Genomic DNA, 18,361 nt, shown 5'->3' on the forward strand with positions numbered 1-18,361 from the left:
ATATGTTGTTATCGTGTAGTCGTATTTCCACGGCTCTGCCGATTTGGCCGCTCGTGCGTGTGCGTGTCCGTGTTTGGTCGAATTACGACACGACCGTACCGCACAACTACAGCCGACGCCGACGCCGCCGCCGCCGACAATGGAACGAAACGCGGTTAGACGACAACGACCGTCATCGTTGCCACACCACATTGTCGTAGCGGACCGGTCGTCACTCGTCAGTCAGTCGGTCGGCGTCGGATGGTCGTGCGCGCGTTTCGTTCTTCGCAGTCCACGCGCACCACACTGTACGCGCTTTCGTTTGTACCGGGAACGACGGATAACTCACTATCTCTCTCTCACACTCTCTCCACTTTTTAAATACCACTTATCCTCACGTTTCTTGTTATTATTATTATTTTTTTTTCCGCGGTTCATTCTCGGATCCCGGCAGTACATGTTATTGTCTTACCACGTCGTTAATTAAAACATCGTCGTCTCTTCGATTCAATTGTATTATAAATTTTTTTTTTTTTTTTATCGTTCCTATAAAAGTGCCGACTGTATATGTTTAAATATTATAGTGTCAAAGTATTTTTTAATTTTTTACTTACACATATATTTTGGTATTCGTTCAATTAATTACTTACCTACCCATCTGCATCGGAGTCAATCAATTTCGTTTCGGGGTATGTAACCGACACAATAATATATAAACAAACATGTATGTTTGATTCTTTTTACCACTCTGTTACCATTTTCCGTCTTCTATCGTGAATGAAACCAGATGTCATCGCAGCCAAACCCTACAATATACCTATATATATCCGGTTTTAAATCGATTGTTCTTCAACTAAAACAAAATATGTACATAATTTTTTATTCTGTTATAAAATATAATCTGTAAGAAGATATATTTGAGTGGTTCTTCTGTAAGAAGGAATAATAAGACTCCCTATGACCCAACTATCCATTTCTCCCTTTATTGACGTTGTTCCTATTTTTTTTTTTTTTTTAATAGTTTTTCATACTTTTGTTTGATAAATAATAATTTTTTAGTCTGTTACTCTGCTAAAAATTTCGATTTGAACGATTTTCGTTTTTTTTTTCAATGAAATGATTTGGATTTTTGTCAAACATTAACTAAATATTTGCTTAAATATGTATCTATATTTCATTTATATAATTTATCACTTAAAATACGCACTGTATTTTACGATTAAACCAGATTTTACGAACGCTTTTATATAACACATTTTGCGTGGTACATGACATGATACGTTGTTATGATCAATTGAAAATAACAATATGATAAAAACAAAAGTAAAAGTGTTATTTTATTATATTAAAATATTTTTCTACAGAAGATTTTGGTAAGCGAATTAGTTATTGTTTACATTTCGTAAGGAGATTTTAAGTGCCTATATAGTATATATATATCTGTAACATATTGATATTGTATGTTGTATATTATAAAAGAGAACCTTTTTTTTTCGACTTAAATGTTTCGGATTCCTATTATTACCTGTAAGGCGGCTGCGATGTTTAATATAAATAATTCCTACATGGGGTGCGTTTTTACAAATGTTGATGATATTCAAGAATTGTTTTACTGTTAAGTGTGGAATGTTAAATTTACAAATAATTTCCTTACATTTATGTATTTTAATCGAATAAAGCAAAATATATATATTTAAGCTATTAAATGTTTTGAAATTTAAGTTATTTATTAATTAACATATTATAAGACTCAAATAAAGTTTGAAAAAAGTAATCACTAATCACTTATCTTAGATAGCACACCGAAACGTTAAGAGTGTAGCTTAGGTAAATTTATTTTCTTTATAATAGTTCAGTAAATATTTAACTATTCTATTTATATATCTCATATTTATTAATAGAGAACATTATACATTTATAGTTTATACCTACTTATCATAATTGTATAACTCCCTTAATTTATATTAATTTAAATTTTGAATTAATTAAATTGCTAGTCTTAAGATGTTCTTTGCTATATGTATATATATATACTATAAATATTAAATACTGTTTGTTTATCGAAGTTTACTCATTATTCACTAAAGTTTAGTTATTCTCGTATTTATAGATATTGTTATATTCGGATAGAATTTTAATTTTCAACATATTTTTGAATAAGTACTAGTTTACATTTCATTTAGAGAAATATAACATTTTATTTAAATAAATAACAAGTATCCATATTTAACTATAATATAGTTAAATAATAATAATAATAATAATGAAAAAAAAAAAATAACTATTTCAATAAAATTTAAAATAAAGATAGGCACTATTATTTTTTATATTTTGGCTTATGGATTGTACAATTATAATGATTTGTCAGTTACCTATCTCTTACATGCCATAATGAATAAAATGTAAGATGCGAGTAACAACTTTTTAATCAAATATTAAAACTTATAACTTCAATCACTTGTTCTTTTTCTGCTATCGTGTATTTGAATTGTATGATGAATCAAAAGTTTCATAATGTGATGTCATTATCGATTTTTTATAGAATTACATTTTTAACTCTTTGAGTAGTTTTCAGAAACTAATTGGCAATTGAAAAAAGGTATTTAGTATTTACAAAAAATTGTATTCTTCAGTTATTTTTAATTTTAATTTTACAGAATAGATTATAATTAATAATAGTTCTAAAATATCATTGAATTTTACTTGTCAGATTAAAATATTTTTATCGAAATAAAAAACTGAACCGCATATAAGTATCGAGTGTTTGCACTTGTTTTGTTTCGCTCATTTTATCATAAAAACTGTGATAATTAAATATTAATCATGAATTATTTAATTTAAAAAATAAATCAGTGTGGCGGGTGCTCTTTTAAATTCATGTATGCATGCATTTAATCAACAATTGTTGATGTTTAACGGTAGCTTTTCTTTATATTTTTATAGAAACTATTGATAAATAAAATATTCAAATTAATTATTATTTTAACTAGTTTAACAGTCATTAAATGTACTTCGTAACAATTTTAAAGTTTTATTCAGTATTCATTTACAGGAAAAAATGTCAAAAAAAAAAAAACAATTACAATAATACAGAAATAATTTAAAAATCAATGTAGGTACTAACCTACTGTTCATTCGCTCAAATGTAAGTAGTCAGGTATTTGGATAAAATATAAATACAGTGTCATGCATCTCAAAAAGATATTTTACCATTTTAAACTTTAATTTAAATATATTTATTATACCTTAAGTGTAGATATAATAAACTAATGTTAATGTTAAAATGTATAAATTACAATTTAATAAATGTATATTTTTGCTATATTATAAATTGACTATAAGTACCTACATTTTTTAAGTGCTAATAAAATATATTAACAGCTTCTTGATTTCTTGAGAATTTAATCTTAAAAGTACTTATTCATATATGTTAGATGTCATTGTTCATACGATAATACGTATATTGAAGTGTTGAATGTAACTTAATTATGCTTACGTGTAACAAATGCTGAGATTGTTCAATTATTTCCTGTTATAGAATTCATATTTTATATTTATAAGTATAAATTGTATACTAAACGTCGTTTCTATCTCGGATAATTATATATTTCGATAAACATGTAATATATCGATATTTATTAACACCATAATATGATCATAATTCTATTAATTGAATAAAGTCTCATGTCGCTGTGATAATGACATTCTACGTTGAAAAAATTTCATTATTTTGATAGAAAGTATATAAGTATGTTAATAATAATAAAATTGTAAACAAAAAATAAAAGAACTTTATTTTTTATTTTCGTAATATATTGGTTGTAGATAGACATTTTCATTTTTAGATTATATAATGTAGGAAATATATATATATATAATTATTGAAATCATATACGATATACTAATTAGCTCAACTAGAAAATATTTTTGGAAAGGGTTATGCATAGTAATTTACAATATAATCAATAAAATCTATTAATCTATCTATTTATATACTATATAAATATACGTATAAAAATTAATGTTTTTTTGTTCTTTAGAAACTTAAAAACTTCTGGGTTATATTAATAGATTTCTTAAGATTTTGAGGGTGTTTATAGCTTATTTTTTCAAGCGCTGTATATTGCTATAGGTTTTTCACGCATGAATTTATTTTTGGTTTACGAAAATCAAATACATTTTTTTTATTTAAACTGGTTGTTATTTATTACAGACAATATTACTACTATAATAAGGCTAACTTAAGATTTTAAGCTTAAGTTCTTAAAGACGTTTATAGACGATTACGTATTTAGACTAACAATGTTAAATTCGACATTAGTTTTTGGTATAATAAGTATTTGTATTAACTTAGAAATTATTTGGTAAAGTTTAGATTGCAGTAAAAAAATATTTTGTCATAGTTACTTTTGGTGATTTAAATGAATAACTATTATAGGTACCTACTATAGAAGTTAAATTCACCCATAAGGTTAAAAGATACGTCTAAACTTGTAATACAATTATTATTTTTATTTAATGTGTAATATTGTTAAATTTGTAAATTACTATGATATCCTTAAAAGTTTCTTTAAATTTTGTTTTTAATGTTTTGGTAATACACACGTGTAGTTGCGCATTAAGGACCTTGACGTCTTAGAAACTCAATGAAATAGCACCCTATTTTCAGAAACATTTAGAAAAAAAGATATACTTAAATTTTATAAGGTCTTTACTTGCTAGGTAACGTAAAATTCTGATAAAATGTGCGAAATTCGGGCAATTTGTATTAGATCTTTATTCTTAGTTATGTTTAGGACAAAACTAGTATGTAGAAAAATTTTTACTTTTGACACTCATTTAATATATTTTATTTTATTGATACAATATTTCGAGTTGTAATATGATCAATTTAACTTATAGTAAAAATAAAATTTGCCATTAGTATCAGGCACTCAAGAACTCAAGACCTCAAGCACTAGTGTTTCTTTATAACGGGACTCAGAATTTGGTGCCTTGAAAGTTGTACCTCCGATTCCCCTAAATTATACCACTTGACTAATAGACAATTTAAAATTTTCAGTTTTTTCCTATGTCCAAAAAAAATGTTCATTTAATTAATTGTTCTTCAAATTTTCCAGGGAATGGAATAAACTTATTAGTTATTACTTTGGATTGTTTGCCAATATAGATAATATTTCGATTAGTTGATCTAGGTAGGAAATTATTTATTTATAAATTAGATCATGTACATAAACTCCGTATCATAGTAGCTTTGATCAATTAAGTGTTAAATTAATCGAGTAACACGTTTTTAACACTTTGAAGTATAGTTTGGCTAATGTTTTACCACTTACATCATTGATTTCATTAGGATGTGTTAAATTTAAATTTAATAATAAATAATTGCAAAAGTAATAATAAAGATTCGAAAGAATTTAATCTAAAATTAATTGTTTTTATTTACATAATCTATAGCATCTATAAATAATTTTAATTTTGATCAACGTATTATGTATTTCGTTTTATAATTTTAACTTTGACATTGTTCGAATCGTTTAAAATCAAGGTAAATAAATATTGTTAGAACTTTTAAGTAAAATTCTGTATTTAATGATGTTTTTTTTTCGTGTAAAATTCTTATTTAATGTACTCAGTGTTCTAGATGTATTGATTTATATTATTGCCTACGTTATTATCATGGATTTCGTTTACAAGCACAATATTTTTGTTAACTAAATGATTGGGGTAAAATGACGTTTAAAACTGCTGTTATGGCAAATTTAATGACATAAATAAATAAATTATAAAAGATAGGTTTACTACCTCTGACATAAAACAAAAATTACATCTCAATAGTGAACATTGCTATTGATGGAATTACACGATAAATTTAACGTTGAAACTTGCTCCAATTTAGTTTATGACATGAACCATAGGTACTCAATTTTTTGATTTTGCTTTATAATGTTTAATAAGTATTTATTTGACTTTAAATTTATAGCACATGTTATATTTTAATTTTTAATTATTAGCTATATTAATATATTAATTATAATCGTATAACTAAAATAATTGTAAGCCTATTTCAACTATATAGCCTGCATATGGTTTTACAATCAATTATTAAATGATTCGATTGTCGTATATTTCTAGTTTAAATTGTAAATAATTATACGATGAGTTATAGTAGACAATAATAAACTTCCGTAACTGTTGTAAAATTTTAGAACTTTAGAAGTAAATAAAGATATAATTCTAAGTGCAATATTAAAAATCACACGAAAAAGAGCACGGTATTGTGCAATATAATATTTTCATAATATTTAAAAAAAATGTATGTTAATGTTTTTAAAATTATATGATGTATACTATAAGTATGTTTTAAAAATAACAAGTATATATTCTCCAATATACAATTTTGCATAATATATTTTGTGATTCTATAGTAAGTCTCTTCAATGTCACTTGAAACACTAATGTTTTGTAAAGTAATGATTGATGGACATGTAACAGTATAAAAAAACTGAAACTACTTCATATAGTATAGTATAAAATAAAAGTGGTTCGTAGTAATAATTCATTCTTATTTCAATAATTATAATGTGAAAGGTCGTTGTTTGATAACATTTAATTATAACTCATGTTGTGTATTTATTTTGCAGTGAGGTACTAAATTCCATCAGAACGGCACTTGTAGTATCAGAACTACCGGAAGGGACGCCGGTACAGCGATCAATGAGTTCAACCTATCGACCAGCGAGGATAGGTCGAGCACCAAGAAAAAAAAAATTCTCCACAGAAACAATTTCAATTCTATTTAACGTTTGGTAATATTGTACACCAATTACAAGATTAATCAAGGCTACCTATATATTATTTTCCAACATGAGCGCAAACGAAAAGAGACATAGGACCCAACCCAGTACATCATTGGATTATGCGAATATTGCTGTGAGTGTTAAAAGTATTTATTTTGTATAAATTAAAATGAGGTTATCATATATACATATTTATACGTGATAAACTCGAAAATTATTAGTATTATTATTTTATAACAATGTGGCAGGAACGTTTTAATCATACGTATTTTGTCATTAGAACATAATATAATATACATATTATTTTATAATAGTAAACAGCCATGGTGGCATTTTCTAAGTAAAAGTGATAAATAATATATATATATTATATATACATACTTATATTAAGTATTAGCATATTAATATAAAAAGATAATTTTGGATCCTACTTATTCCTAAAATTAATATATTTATCTTAGAGAATCAGTATAGAAATATCAAGAACAAAATAATATTATCTAGCTTAGTTTATTAACTTAAAGATTCCGAATTAACGAGAAAAAACAAAATATCAATTATAAATTGAATTAGATTTGGATGAAAGGGTATTTTAATAAATACTAAATAAGCATTGGTTGTGTATAGTTTGTTGACTAATCAGTTTAATTAATTATGCAATTTTAGATTCTAAGCAGAGAGATAACTGTGTTAATTTTACAATGATTTCTTCTTTGTAGCGTTAATTATTATAAACGTTACAATTTCGTGTGATTTAATAAAATAGAAATCAACTATTGATATTCACAAATATTTCTTTAAAAAATAGTAATAATTAAGCAAAAAAATGCGTTTGTAGTGTATTTCCTAAAGAATTTTATAATAGCTTTTATAATAAACTATAATACGTAAGCTAATGTTTTCTTAAGTAGACAAATTAAAACTTAGCTTGATTATTGTAACAATTATAGTTTATTCCTTTAATTTAACAGCGAAAAGCTAAATTAATTCTAATTGAGTATCACGCAACTATTAAGTATTGGGCAATCAAAGAAATTTCACATTGGAAAAATAAAAATGTTTATTCTTAAATTAGCTAGAGCATAAGTGGTAAAATAATTAGTGAATACCTATCTTTATTATAAACGAAAAAGTGCAGGTTTGCTGTAAAAATATATCTTAATCTATATTAATACTAAAATTTTACGTAAAAACATTCATAAATTAATAGCCCCGAAAGGATGAAAATACACATTTGAAATTATTGTTTTATTTTTATTTAAGTTCTATAAAATATTCGATAAAATGTCAACAGTAATATTTGTAATAAATATATTATTCTTTTACACGAAAACAGCATAAATGAGCCTATAGAGATCTTTTTTAGAATTAATTTTAAAGTTCGTTAGCTGAATTTGTCAGTCAATTTAAATTTATTTTTTTGTCCAGTAGTTGATTACTTTAGTGACTGCGTCATTTAGGTTGATGAACAAATTCGTTTTTTGCATTGAGCCCACACCATTGGTCATTTCTATACATATTTTTTGTTCTAAATGTATACATATTCGCCATTATTTTATTTTTTTATTTTATTTTAAATTCTTTTTAATTTTAACTATCCCTGTTCTCGATCGATTGAGTGTTTTTCATTGCTAGTATTTTTTGGCGGTTGGATTTCTGTCACTTATATCCACATCGGTTCATGATATCGTGAAAATCTTCTTTCTTTTCAATTATTATTCTGTCTTTATTGTTTAGTTATTTGATTATATACATTTATACTACGAGTATATATAATATTCCGCAGGAATCTATTCCTTGCAAAGTGGACGTCTCTGTTCATTTCTGTATCTTTTATTTTCGGTTGTCCGGAATTGTTATTTCATTTAAAATATGAAGTTTATAAACCTCTAATGATTTAAGGCTACTTTTTATGATTCTACAAAACTCTTTGAGCGTCACCTTAATATTTTTCGTTTCTGTGCCAATGTTTGCCAGACTGAACATTCGTATTTCGCGTTTTAGTTATTAAACTATAATTGAGGTTCTTAAAGTATTTGAATTAGAATCCTATTTGAAATTGAAAAGTTTGCGTAGTACCTACTTATGTTATTTCTGATATTAACTTTGGATCGAATATTCTTACTGTTTTTACAGTTGAAACACATACTGTAATTGATTGTTTTGTGTTCCTTGTAGTACTTTTCCTCGAAACGTATTTGTAATAATATCTTCCTAACTTAAAAATACTAAATGAAAAAGTATTGATATGGGCAAGAAATTTATAAGTTTAATAAAATAAAAAAACTTCGAAAATCTTATTTTTATTAGATTTATAATAAAACAGCTTTAAAATAATTGTTTAACTTCCTTTCATTTACGTTAAAATCTCTTATACTTGTTATTGTTTTATACAGTGTCTACTACGTATAAAATACCGTTTATGTTTCCAAGGAAAAATATTCAGTTTATGGCATTGTATGCTATAAACATTTACAATGTACCATGTACCTACATTTAAAATTTATTTTGTATACAATATTGTTTATTTAGACAATTTATAAAAGGAAACAATGTTTCTGCTGAAACATTATATTTTGTTCGTTATAAGTTATAACTAATAACAATTTTAGATTTAGGCGATTTGTACATTAACATACCTATAATATAAATTATTATGTACATAATAAAAAGTAGTACTATAAAGTACTTATATATATATATATATATATATATATATATATATATATATGTTTATAAATTTTGTTTTGTATTAAAAGCTATATTGATTTAATTGAGTAATATTACATATTGATTAACTGCGTTATTTATTGTTTTATTATAAATAAACCAAGCTCAACATTATGTTCCTATGAATGTCAATGAAGAAATAGTTACATAAATTATGAAAGAAAATCATAAAGCTTTATGTATACATACATATAATACAGTATATAATATTAATATTTTTTTATTATAATACTTTATATTCTATAAAGCATATTATGACGTCCAAAAAATGCGAATTAGTACGTGAAGTATAGTTCTAGTGCTTCTGACATAATAAATAATTATAATTATATACAGGTACCCATTAAAAAAAATAGAGATTGATCTCAAGGACAAGCTTCTTTTATATACTATATTTAATTAAAGAAATGTAAATATTATGCAAATGTATTATCAAAAATTCGAACAAGATACAGAATCCAGGCGTATATCACGCTCATTTCACTTCTCACAAATCGCCGGAGGAGAGTAGTTGTGTTAAAATAAAATAAAAACTAGAAATCAATGATAAATCAATAATCAGGATATTCAAAAAATTGTATTTAAAATTTCGCTTGCAGACATATATTAAGAAATGTTGTTAGTTGTTTTTCTTTACAATTCGAAAAGTTGTAGATAAAATCGATAAATTACTTTTATTAAGTACCACCTTAGACAATAAAAAATAACAACAGTAAAACAAATTTATTCCTCGCTTTATTCAGGATCTAAAATGTAATTTACAAACAATTTTAAAACAACTAGGTTTTACTAATAAATAACATTTATTGTTTTATAGTGTACTACTATTATTTTATATATATCGCAAACGTATACGTATACAATACATTCGTTGACAATATTGCAGAATTTGAAGGTCGATTTCTAGGATATTTGTTTGTTCGATTATGTCATAATTAAAATGGAGATTTTCCTATAATATTTAATTCCATTATATGTATATACTATATTTTATATAAGATATATACGATACGTAAACTATAAATACATCTAATTAAATAATTAATTATTTATTATATTTAAAATTATAAGTATTATTATTTATTACCAGTTAGTTATCAAGTCTCTAGAGTGTAGTTGTATTAATGTTAATTTTATTATTATATGATTCATAAGATGTATAATTTAATAATTAATATACTAAGTTATTATAGTTGTTTTCGTACTTCAAGAAAATACCTTAAGATATTTTAATTAAATAATTTGTATAATCATAGTGAAGCGCATATAACAATAGATCTGCAAAATTCTGAATTAAATTCAATTGACCTATATTTTTTTTTAGAATTACTTATTTTCAGTAAATTATAAAAAAGTAGATAACATTATTACCATCTTAATGTATTATATGTAGCATGGTACCTAGTTAAGATTATCATTGACTTAGTTATATGTTGATACGTATTTTATTAAATTTTATATTTTAGGCATTATTGAATACTTGTTTTGAATATTTTTATACTTAACATTCAATTTATGAGATTTTTGAAGCTATTTTGAACTTAACTTAGATTTATAACATTTATGGTCTTTTCGATTAATTTTATGCATAATTTAATAATACTGATGGATGGTGTAAGTGAAACATGTTTGATAGGTATGCCAATTATTTGTAATTTTTTTTATAGTTAAAATATCATAAAATATAAATTAAATACATCCAATCAATTAATTATAATATTTTATTTTTATTTATGTTAAACGACGAATTAGTATGAATTATTCATATATTGCAATAACGAATATTATTAAATTTTATTTGTAATAATTGCAATAGATTAGAATGAACGAAGAAATAATCTATGTATATGAATCAAATCATAACTGGTATTATGTACGTAGTTACGTACTTGAACTGTAGACATATAAAATGGTTAATTTTGGAGGATTTGGATTTTTGATTTTAGTAGGGGAAATTACATAAAAATAGGAATGGAATAAAGTATTTAACATTATGCAAAGTGTTCTTTTACAAAACAACACTTATTATTTCAAAATATATTAATTTTGAAAATATTTTCTTTACGTAAGTTTTAGTTGAAATAAAACAACATTTTTAAATAATTTTTTTTCGTTTTATTTTTTAAGTATTTTAAGTTTTTTTTTTTTAATGAGAACATATATTTTGAATTTCATATTCTGAAGCAGAATAATATATGTTGTCATTAAAAAAAAAAAACTTAAAATACTTAAAAAATAAAAATATTTTAAAAAATGTTGTTTTATTTCGATTGGTAGTTATGTGAAAAAAATATTTTCAAACACGTTAATACATTTTGAAGTAGTGAGTGTTATTGTTTGATAATAGAATAACATATTATATACCTATAAAAACCTAATTTAAAACAAATACAGTCATCACTTTTAATTCCTCTTTGAATTTAAAATGTATTAATATTCAAGATATTTTTATTCATATTTGATTAATATTTTAATGTCAATGATTCAAAATTATTAATGTGTGTATTTTGAAGTTGACTGTTGACGGGTTGAACTGTATACTTGATACATATACCATTAAATGAGATAATCGTAACTAAATATACTAACACAACTTAACATTTAACTAATTATAATTTTTAACTGTCTTATACCTTGTCGCCTTACTTGAATACTGATATAATTTATTATTCAGGGTCTAAGTTAATATCATTGTCACTTGAAAATAAATACAAGGTAATCGTTGAAATATTTTTCTCACATAATGTGTTGTCATTAAATTATAAAATTTATTAAAATTTTTATTTATTACTATAATTTTTTTGAATGACAAAATCTTTAATTTCATACTCCAATCAGCATGCTTTTCAGAGTATTTCGATACATACAAATTTATTTTTAACATATAAACCATCTATCTTCATATAAACCTAGATATCTTAAATTTTAGATTAACGGAGTAGATATGTATCGTGGTACATCGCAAAATATTGATCTACTTTACTTATCTAAACTTTAAATGCTTATAAAGTTATAAATAATTTACTATGATTTAGATATTCATTTAAGTTTGAACTTATTTTTATTTTTTAAATTATATTTTTATACATAAGAATATGAGATTAAAAATATAAATTGTGGTTTTTAAAAAAAGTAAAAAAAAACTTATAAAAATATAAAATATATAATTATTATTCAAAAATATTGTTTTGTAATAATTTCAAATCATGTAAAAAAATATTTTTAAAAAAGTTTAAATTTATTGAAACAATCAGTGTAGACATTTAAATTAACCTTCTTTGTATAAGTAAAAATGGTATTTTATAATTAAAACATTAAAATTGTTTATAAAAATGTTTTTAATTCAATATGAACAATATAAGATGTAATACCATAACCTAATTATAATATTAATATATATTCAAGTTTTTAATTATTTATTAAAATGTTTGTAATTATAAAATAAATATTGTTAATTTCATGCATAATATTGTACATCAATCATTTTTGATTATTTTTTCTAAAATTATTAAATTTTGTACTTTTATTGATCCAATTTACACAATTTATATTATGTTCTATTAACTGTTTAAGTTAAAGCTGTCTAACTTTAAAATTATCCAAATCATAATAATGTATGTACTCTGGACGTGTTATTTAAAAGTTAAAAAAGCATGAAATTGATTGCAGTTACATATTATTATAATTATTAGATTATAAATGACATTATTTTTGTTGTTATGCATATTGGCGCTTTCGATATGAAAACTTCAAAATTATACATATTGAGCCTTCGAAATTTTGTGGTACTATTAGTATAGCAGCAATGAATACTGATGAGTAAATATTTGAGAGTATGTAAACTGTCGGGTTGTCAATTTAATTTGTTTTGTCGTCGCATGCCAAAAACATAATAAATGTGTATTTCTGTGTATGCTAATATTAGACTAGTTCTTTCGTGGTATTTTCACCTTCAATGTCACTATGCTTTTAGCTTATAAAAATAAGATAATTATAATATATTATATAAATTACTTTTTAGCTGGAAATTTGTATTTTACCAACGAAATAACTTTTATTTTATCCTTATTTTATAATTCTTATTGTTGTATTATTATTCTTACATTGGTGAATTTTGTATTATTACCTGTTAGTAGGTATTATATTATTTATTTCACAAATACTAAATACATATTTTGTATATAGTATAATAAATTATTTAAAACTTAATGAAAATCTGCAATTATTATTAAATATAGTTTATCTATTTTAATAGTGTCACTGCATGACTACGTTTTGATACAGTGAGTTGTTAATTGTTATTGATAAAAAAAAACTACCTAAATACAAAATGTATAGAATTTATTATAGTTTTTATTTTTACATTATGATTTATTTTTAGTCTTGATAAGTTTTAATAATTGTACTTTCAGATTTCATTATATTACATAATCATTATAATGTTACTAGAAATTATAAAGGTATAAAAAAATCGTATGCATTTAACTGCCAGGTTAAATCTTGTGAATTATTATTTATTATCTTTTAGTTGATTTTTTTTTTGGGGGGGGGGGGGGGGAGGGTGGTGAAGGAAATGTTAAATTATTAATTTTTTTATAGTTGAAAGTAGCTCCTTGTTAGATACTAAATTAAGTATATCTAGATAGTATTTTGAAGTAGTAATTTATCAATTTTTTACCTAGTTTTTTTCAGTTTTCTGTATAAAAATTATCAACATACATTTAAGTACGAATATTTTTAATTTTGACTATTTATCACTTTTATTCAACTTAAATATTTACTAAACATAACCATTAAATTTATAGTAGTATATTATATTTTATGATAGAAAAGCAAGAAAATTTACTTACATTCAATATCTGTATCTAATTAAAGTAAAATAATTTATTTAAAAAGTATTATAAATAATATCACCATACTGTATGAACTGAAAAATAAAAGTTGTCGTGGAAGAGTTATAAATTATAATTATATTTAATATTATAATATTTAATTGGCTCTAACTTCCCTAACTACATTATTGCATACAGTATCTGAGTTTGATAATATACAACTATATTACAACGATATTACACTCAAATAATATACGCATTATACTTTGTTTCTATGAAAATATGATGTATACATAAATATAAATGAACCAGATTATTTAATTTCATTGTTTTGCTTTGTAGACAATTGGACTATTGGAGTACCTACCTTATGTATCAATGTATAATGTATGCTTTGAATAATTTTTAAAGAAACATTTTTATAAGCTAAATTATTATGCATTTAAAATTAAGAAACCTTAAATAACAAAAACAAAATGCGTAAAATTAATTAGTTCTAAACCTACTTATTCTTCTATACAAATGTTCTTATTGAAAACGTTCGTTTTTATGAAAAGAAAATTGTATTAATATAAAATAGACGTCATTATAAGTAGGCCTAAATAGGCCTATTTGTATAATAATACAAACAATAGGTATATTCAATTTTATTTCAATTGGATTAATAATTATTATTTGTAACTATATTAATAATTTAAAAGATTACATCTTATTATTTAAAATGCAATAAAATAAACACTTAAAACTTAACTTTTTGCATTATTTAAAATTGACAATGACTTTTGTTTTATACTATTTCAATTTTCAAGAGAATTTTCTGAAATAATCAATAATTTTATTATTTTTAAAACTAAATATAGCTTCTTTCCTTTAGTTTGTACAAAAAATAAAAATATTAATATTAAGCTTTAAAATAAAAATAAAAACCAATATATTATATTTAATATTTATAAAGACTAGAAACTGTTAGGTATTGTATTTTAATTATATTTTTAAACATCTTTGAAATATAAATATACATAGGATAAACAATACGAGCTATTAACTTTATTATAGTTGTACCTGCAAAAATTAAAATGATTAGATATATGTCTATAAAGAAATATTTTTTTATAACGTATACAATATACATACAGTCTACCCAACTATTTAATAGGCTTCACATATTAACATGTCTTTTTAATTGACACCAACTGTTTTAAATAAACTAAATTAAATCTATTGGGTTTCAAATCATATATAGCAGATCATTAATTAGTTAGAAATTGGTAGCTCATAAGTGCTGTAAGTACCTACAACTTTCCATTTTGTTGGTATCTGTATAAACCAGTTTTTCAAGTGGTTTATGGTACTATAACAAAGCAATTAATTATCATTGAAATATCTAATTGTTGATTTTACTTTGGAGTATAAAATTATGAATTATTTGCATCATTCTTATGCAAACATACACACATGTGAAATTTAATGACATGTATAGAAACGAAGCGTGGAACGATTTGCAAATGGTGGTGTTATATTATATTATGTAAAGTAAAAATGCAAACAAGGTACACACCAAATATGATTTTATAAGAACGTTATTCATAAAATTTACATAATATGCATATCATATTTTAGAATTCTTTTTGATACATTTTCATTATGATTTATTTATCTATACTAAGAAATAATAATGTTTATCTTGTTTTGTGTTGTATCTTAAAAAATAAGACGGTTGAGGATGATAGGGGGTAGGTTATAATATTTCATACATTAAATTAAATAAAAATAATTGTATTTGATCGATTTTAATATATATTGTGTGATTCATCAAATATACTTCCATTTTTATTTTTTAATAATACTTTTACTTAAATTTTAATTTTTAGTTTACGTACGAATCATATAATTAAAATTTTACCATTTAAAGAGTGTTCTGTGATGGTAAAAATTTTGTTTTTAATAAAAACAGCCTTTTTTACTATAAATTGTTAAACAGATGATATTTTTTGAAAATATTAATGCATTTAAATTGAAATTTGAACAAGAAGTTTCGGTTAAGGTTATTAGTGTTATACATTTTTTTAAAGTTATTTAAGTTTATATTATTAATATCATAATATTAAGAAAAATTGTTCAAAATTACGTTTAAAAGATGTGGGGTGTGGTTTAATGTCGTAATGTTAAATCAAAAGTGTGGTTTAAAAAAAAAAAATAATAAGTTTGTTTCTTAAAAGCATATTCCTTAAACAGTAAATATCGAATTAATTAATTAAAAAATGGTATTCTATTATTTTTTTCAAAATTCCAAAAACCAGAATTAAAAAAAAAAAAAATGTGTCATTGATGAATAAACAAGAGAGAGGCGTGAATTTCCTGTAAATAGAATTTTGGAGGGTAGCGTGAATAAAAATAAAACGTTCTTGGGGCTTCCGGAAGGACACAAAATCGATCGGGGACTTAATATAAATCAAAAGTGTGTTATTGCAGCGTGAAGAGGTCAGTGGAGGTGGTGTACTCTCAGACCACTGCCATAATAATAATAATAATGTATCGTTAATCGTTTTAAATACATAATAGCAATACGTAATACAAATATACCTATAATGATTAAAAAAGGGTTGACGAGACATTGCTTGGAATCGGCCAAATCGAACCTTCATAACGACGACTATAATATTATAATATTAGCTATTATAACGGCCGTATTTGTTTGAAATGACAAACTTTACGGTAGTAAATAATAATAATAATAATAATAATTATGTGACAAATTATTACAAAACGTTTTTATCGAGCGCGCGTCCTCGGGAACTCGCCGCGGCGACCTTGCGGGGGACCTGGACGCCGCGCCAACATGCGTGGCCCGGCTTACATGCGACACGTCGACGCGCGCGCCTTTGCGATAGGGTATGGTCGTCGGCGGCGGCAACGGTTGCGGCGGTCGTGTACAGCTGTTGTGCGTTTTTCCCCGGGACCAGCTGCGAAAGGGCGGCTTGCCAATGGCGCAGGAATAGCGGTAACTGTCCCTCCCTCACCCCCACCATCACCAAAAACCTTCACGGCCTTTACCGCCCCCCCTTCCGCGCCGAGGCCGCCGACTCCCGGCCCCCAAAGGGCCCTGTCGCTTTACCGCTCTCGCCTCAACATTTCGCGCCTGTCCCCCGCCGAACCGCCTTTTTCGCCACCGCCGCCGTATCGGACAACGGTTTGATATTTTTAATTTTGTCGTCCGTTATTTGTTTTTTCGTCGTTTTCCGTTTACACGCGAGCTCAACGTAATTTTATTTTTTCGTCAATCAAATCTACCCGTAGAAACCTCCATCACCCTCTCCCATTATTCTCCCCTCGACACGACCCACCTGCAAGGTGTATTTACTACCCCGCGCCGCGGACCTGCGACATGATCACCGGCGAAACACGCCGTCGCTACCTGTAACACGCACGCCGCTCGTCGTGGTGTACACAGGAAAAGACAAAATATCGAAATCCGATCATGCGAAAAGTAAGTGTCGTAATCGCGACAATAAAAGACGATCGAATATTATTATGTTCGTTGCTGCACGATATTTTTATAGGTGCAATAACAATACCTGTCCACACAATTTATTATTCTGTGTGTGCGTGCGTATAGCCCGACCATAGATTATTTTCAGTTTAGTTTTTATTGTATAATAATAATAATAACCTAACCGACATTGATTTCAGACGTTTTGTTTTTATTACAGTTTTGCGATCTTTGTGTGAGTAGTTTGTTTTTGTATTCGTAGACAAAAAAAAACCTATGAATCATATTTCACTTTAAAAACTCACGCCTTTATTTTTTAGTTGATAATAATGTTCATTTTAATATTGATTAATTTTATTTCACTTTTTAATGATTAATAATGGTTATTACTAGTCTATACTATAAATTACAGTATTGTAATTTTTATTATCTATGTAATAGTAGTCATTAATGCAAAATGTATATTTCAATGAAAAATAAAACTATCTATTACAACCTAAATGAACTGCATCGCTATTTCAATTTTCATA

The 18,361-nt window shown here is 24.9% G+C and overlaps 1 protein-coding gene across 3 annotated transcripts in view; it reads left to right on the top strand.

Annotated features, from left to right (window-relative positions):
- Positions 1 to 18,361, top strand: part of LOC112591106 (band 3 anion transport protein-like) — a 47,702-nt gene that overhangs the window by 302 nt on the left and 29,039 nt on the right. For 2 of the 3 annotated variants that reach the window (XM_025334775.1, XM_025334777.1), the window contains exons 1-2: positions 199 to 668; positions 6,624 to 6,912. In XM_025334775.1, the coding sequence (XP_025190560.1) occupies positions 6,847 to 6,912 (66 nt within the window). In that variant the 5' untranslated portion in view covers positions 199 to 668; positions 6,624 to 6,846. Of the gene's footprint in view, positions 1 to 198; positions 669 to 6,623; positions 6,913 to 18,361 lie in introns of those variants that run through there. The other variant, XM_025334776.1, reaches the window with a different exon arrangement.

Source organism: Melanaphis sacchari, unplaced genomic scaffold (assembly GCF_002803265.2).
Source record: "Melanaphis sacchari strain LSU unplaced genomic scaffold, SCAv2.0 Contig12_pilon_pilon, whole genome shotgun sequence".
Taxonomy (NCBI): Eukaryota; Metazoa; Arthropoda; class Insecta; order Hemiptera; family Aphididae; genus Melanaphis; species Melanaphis sacchari.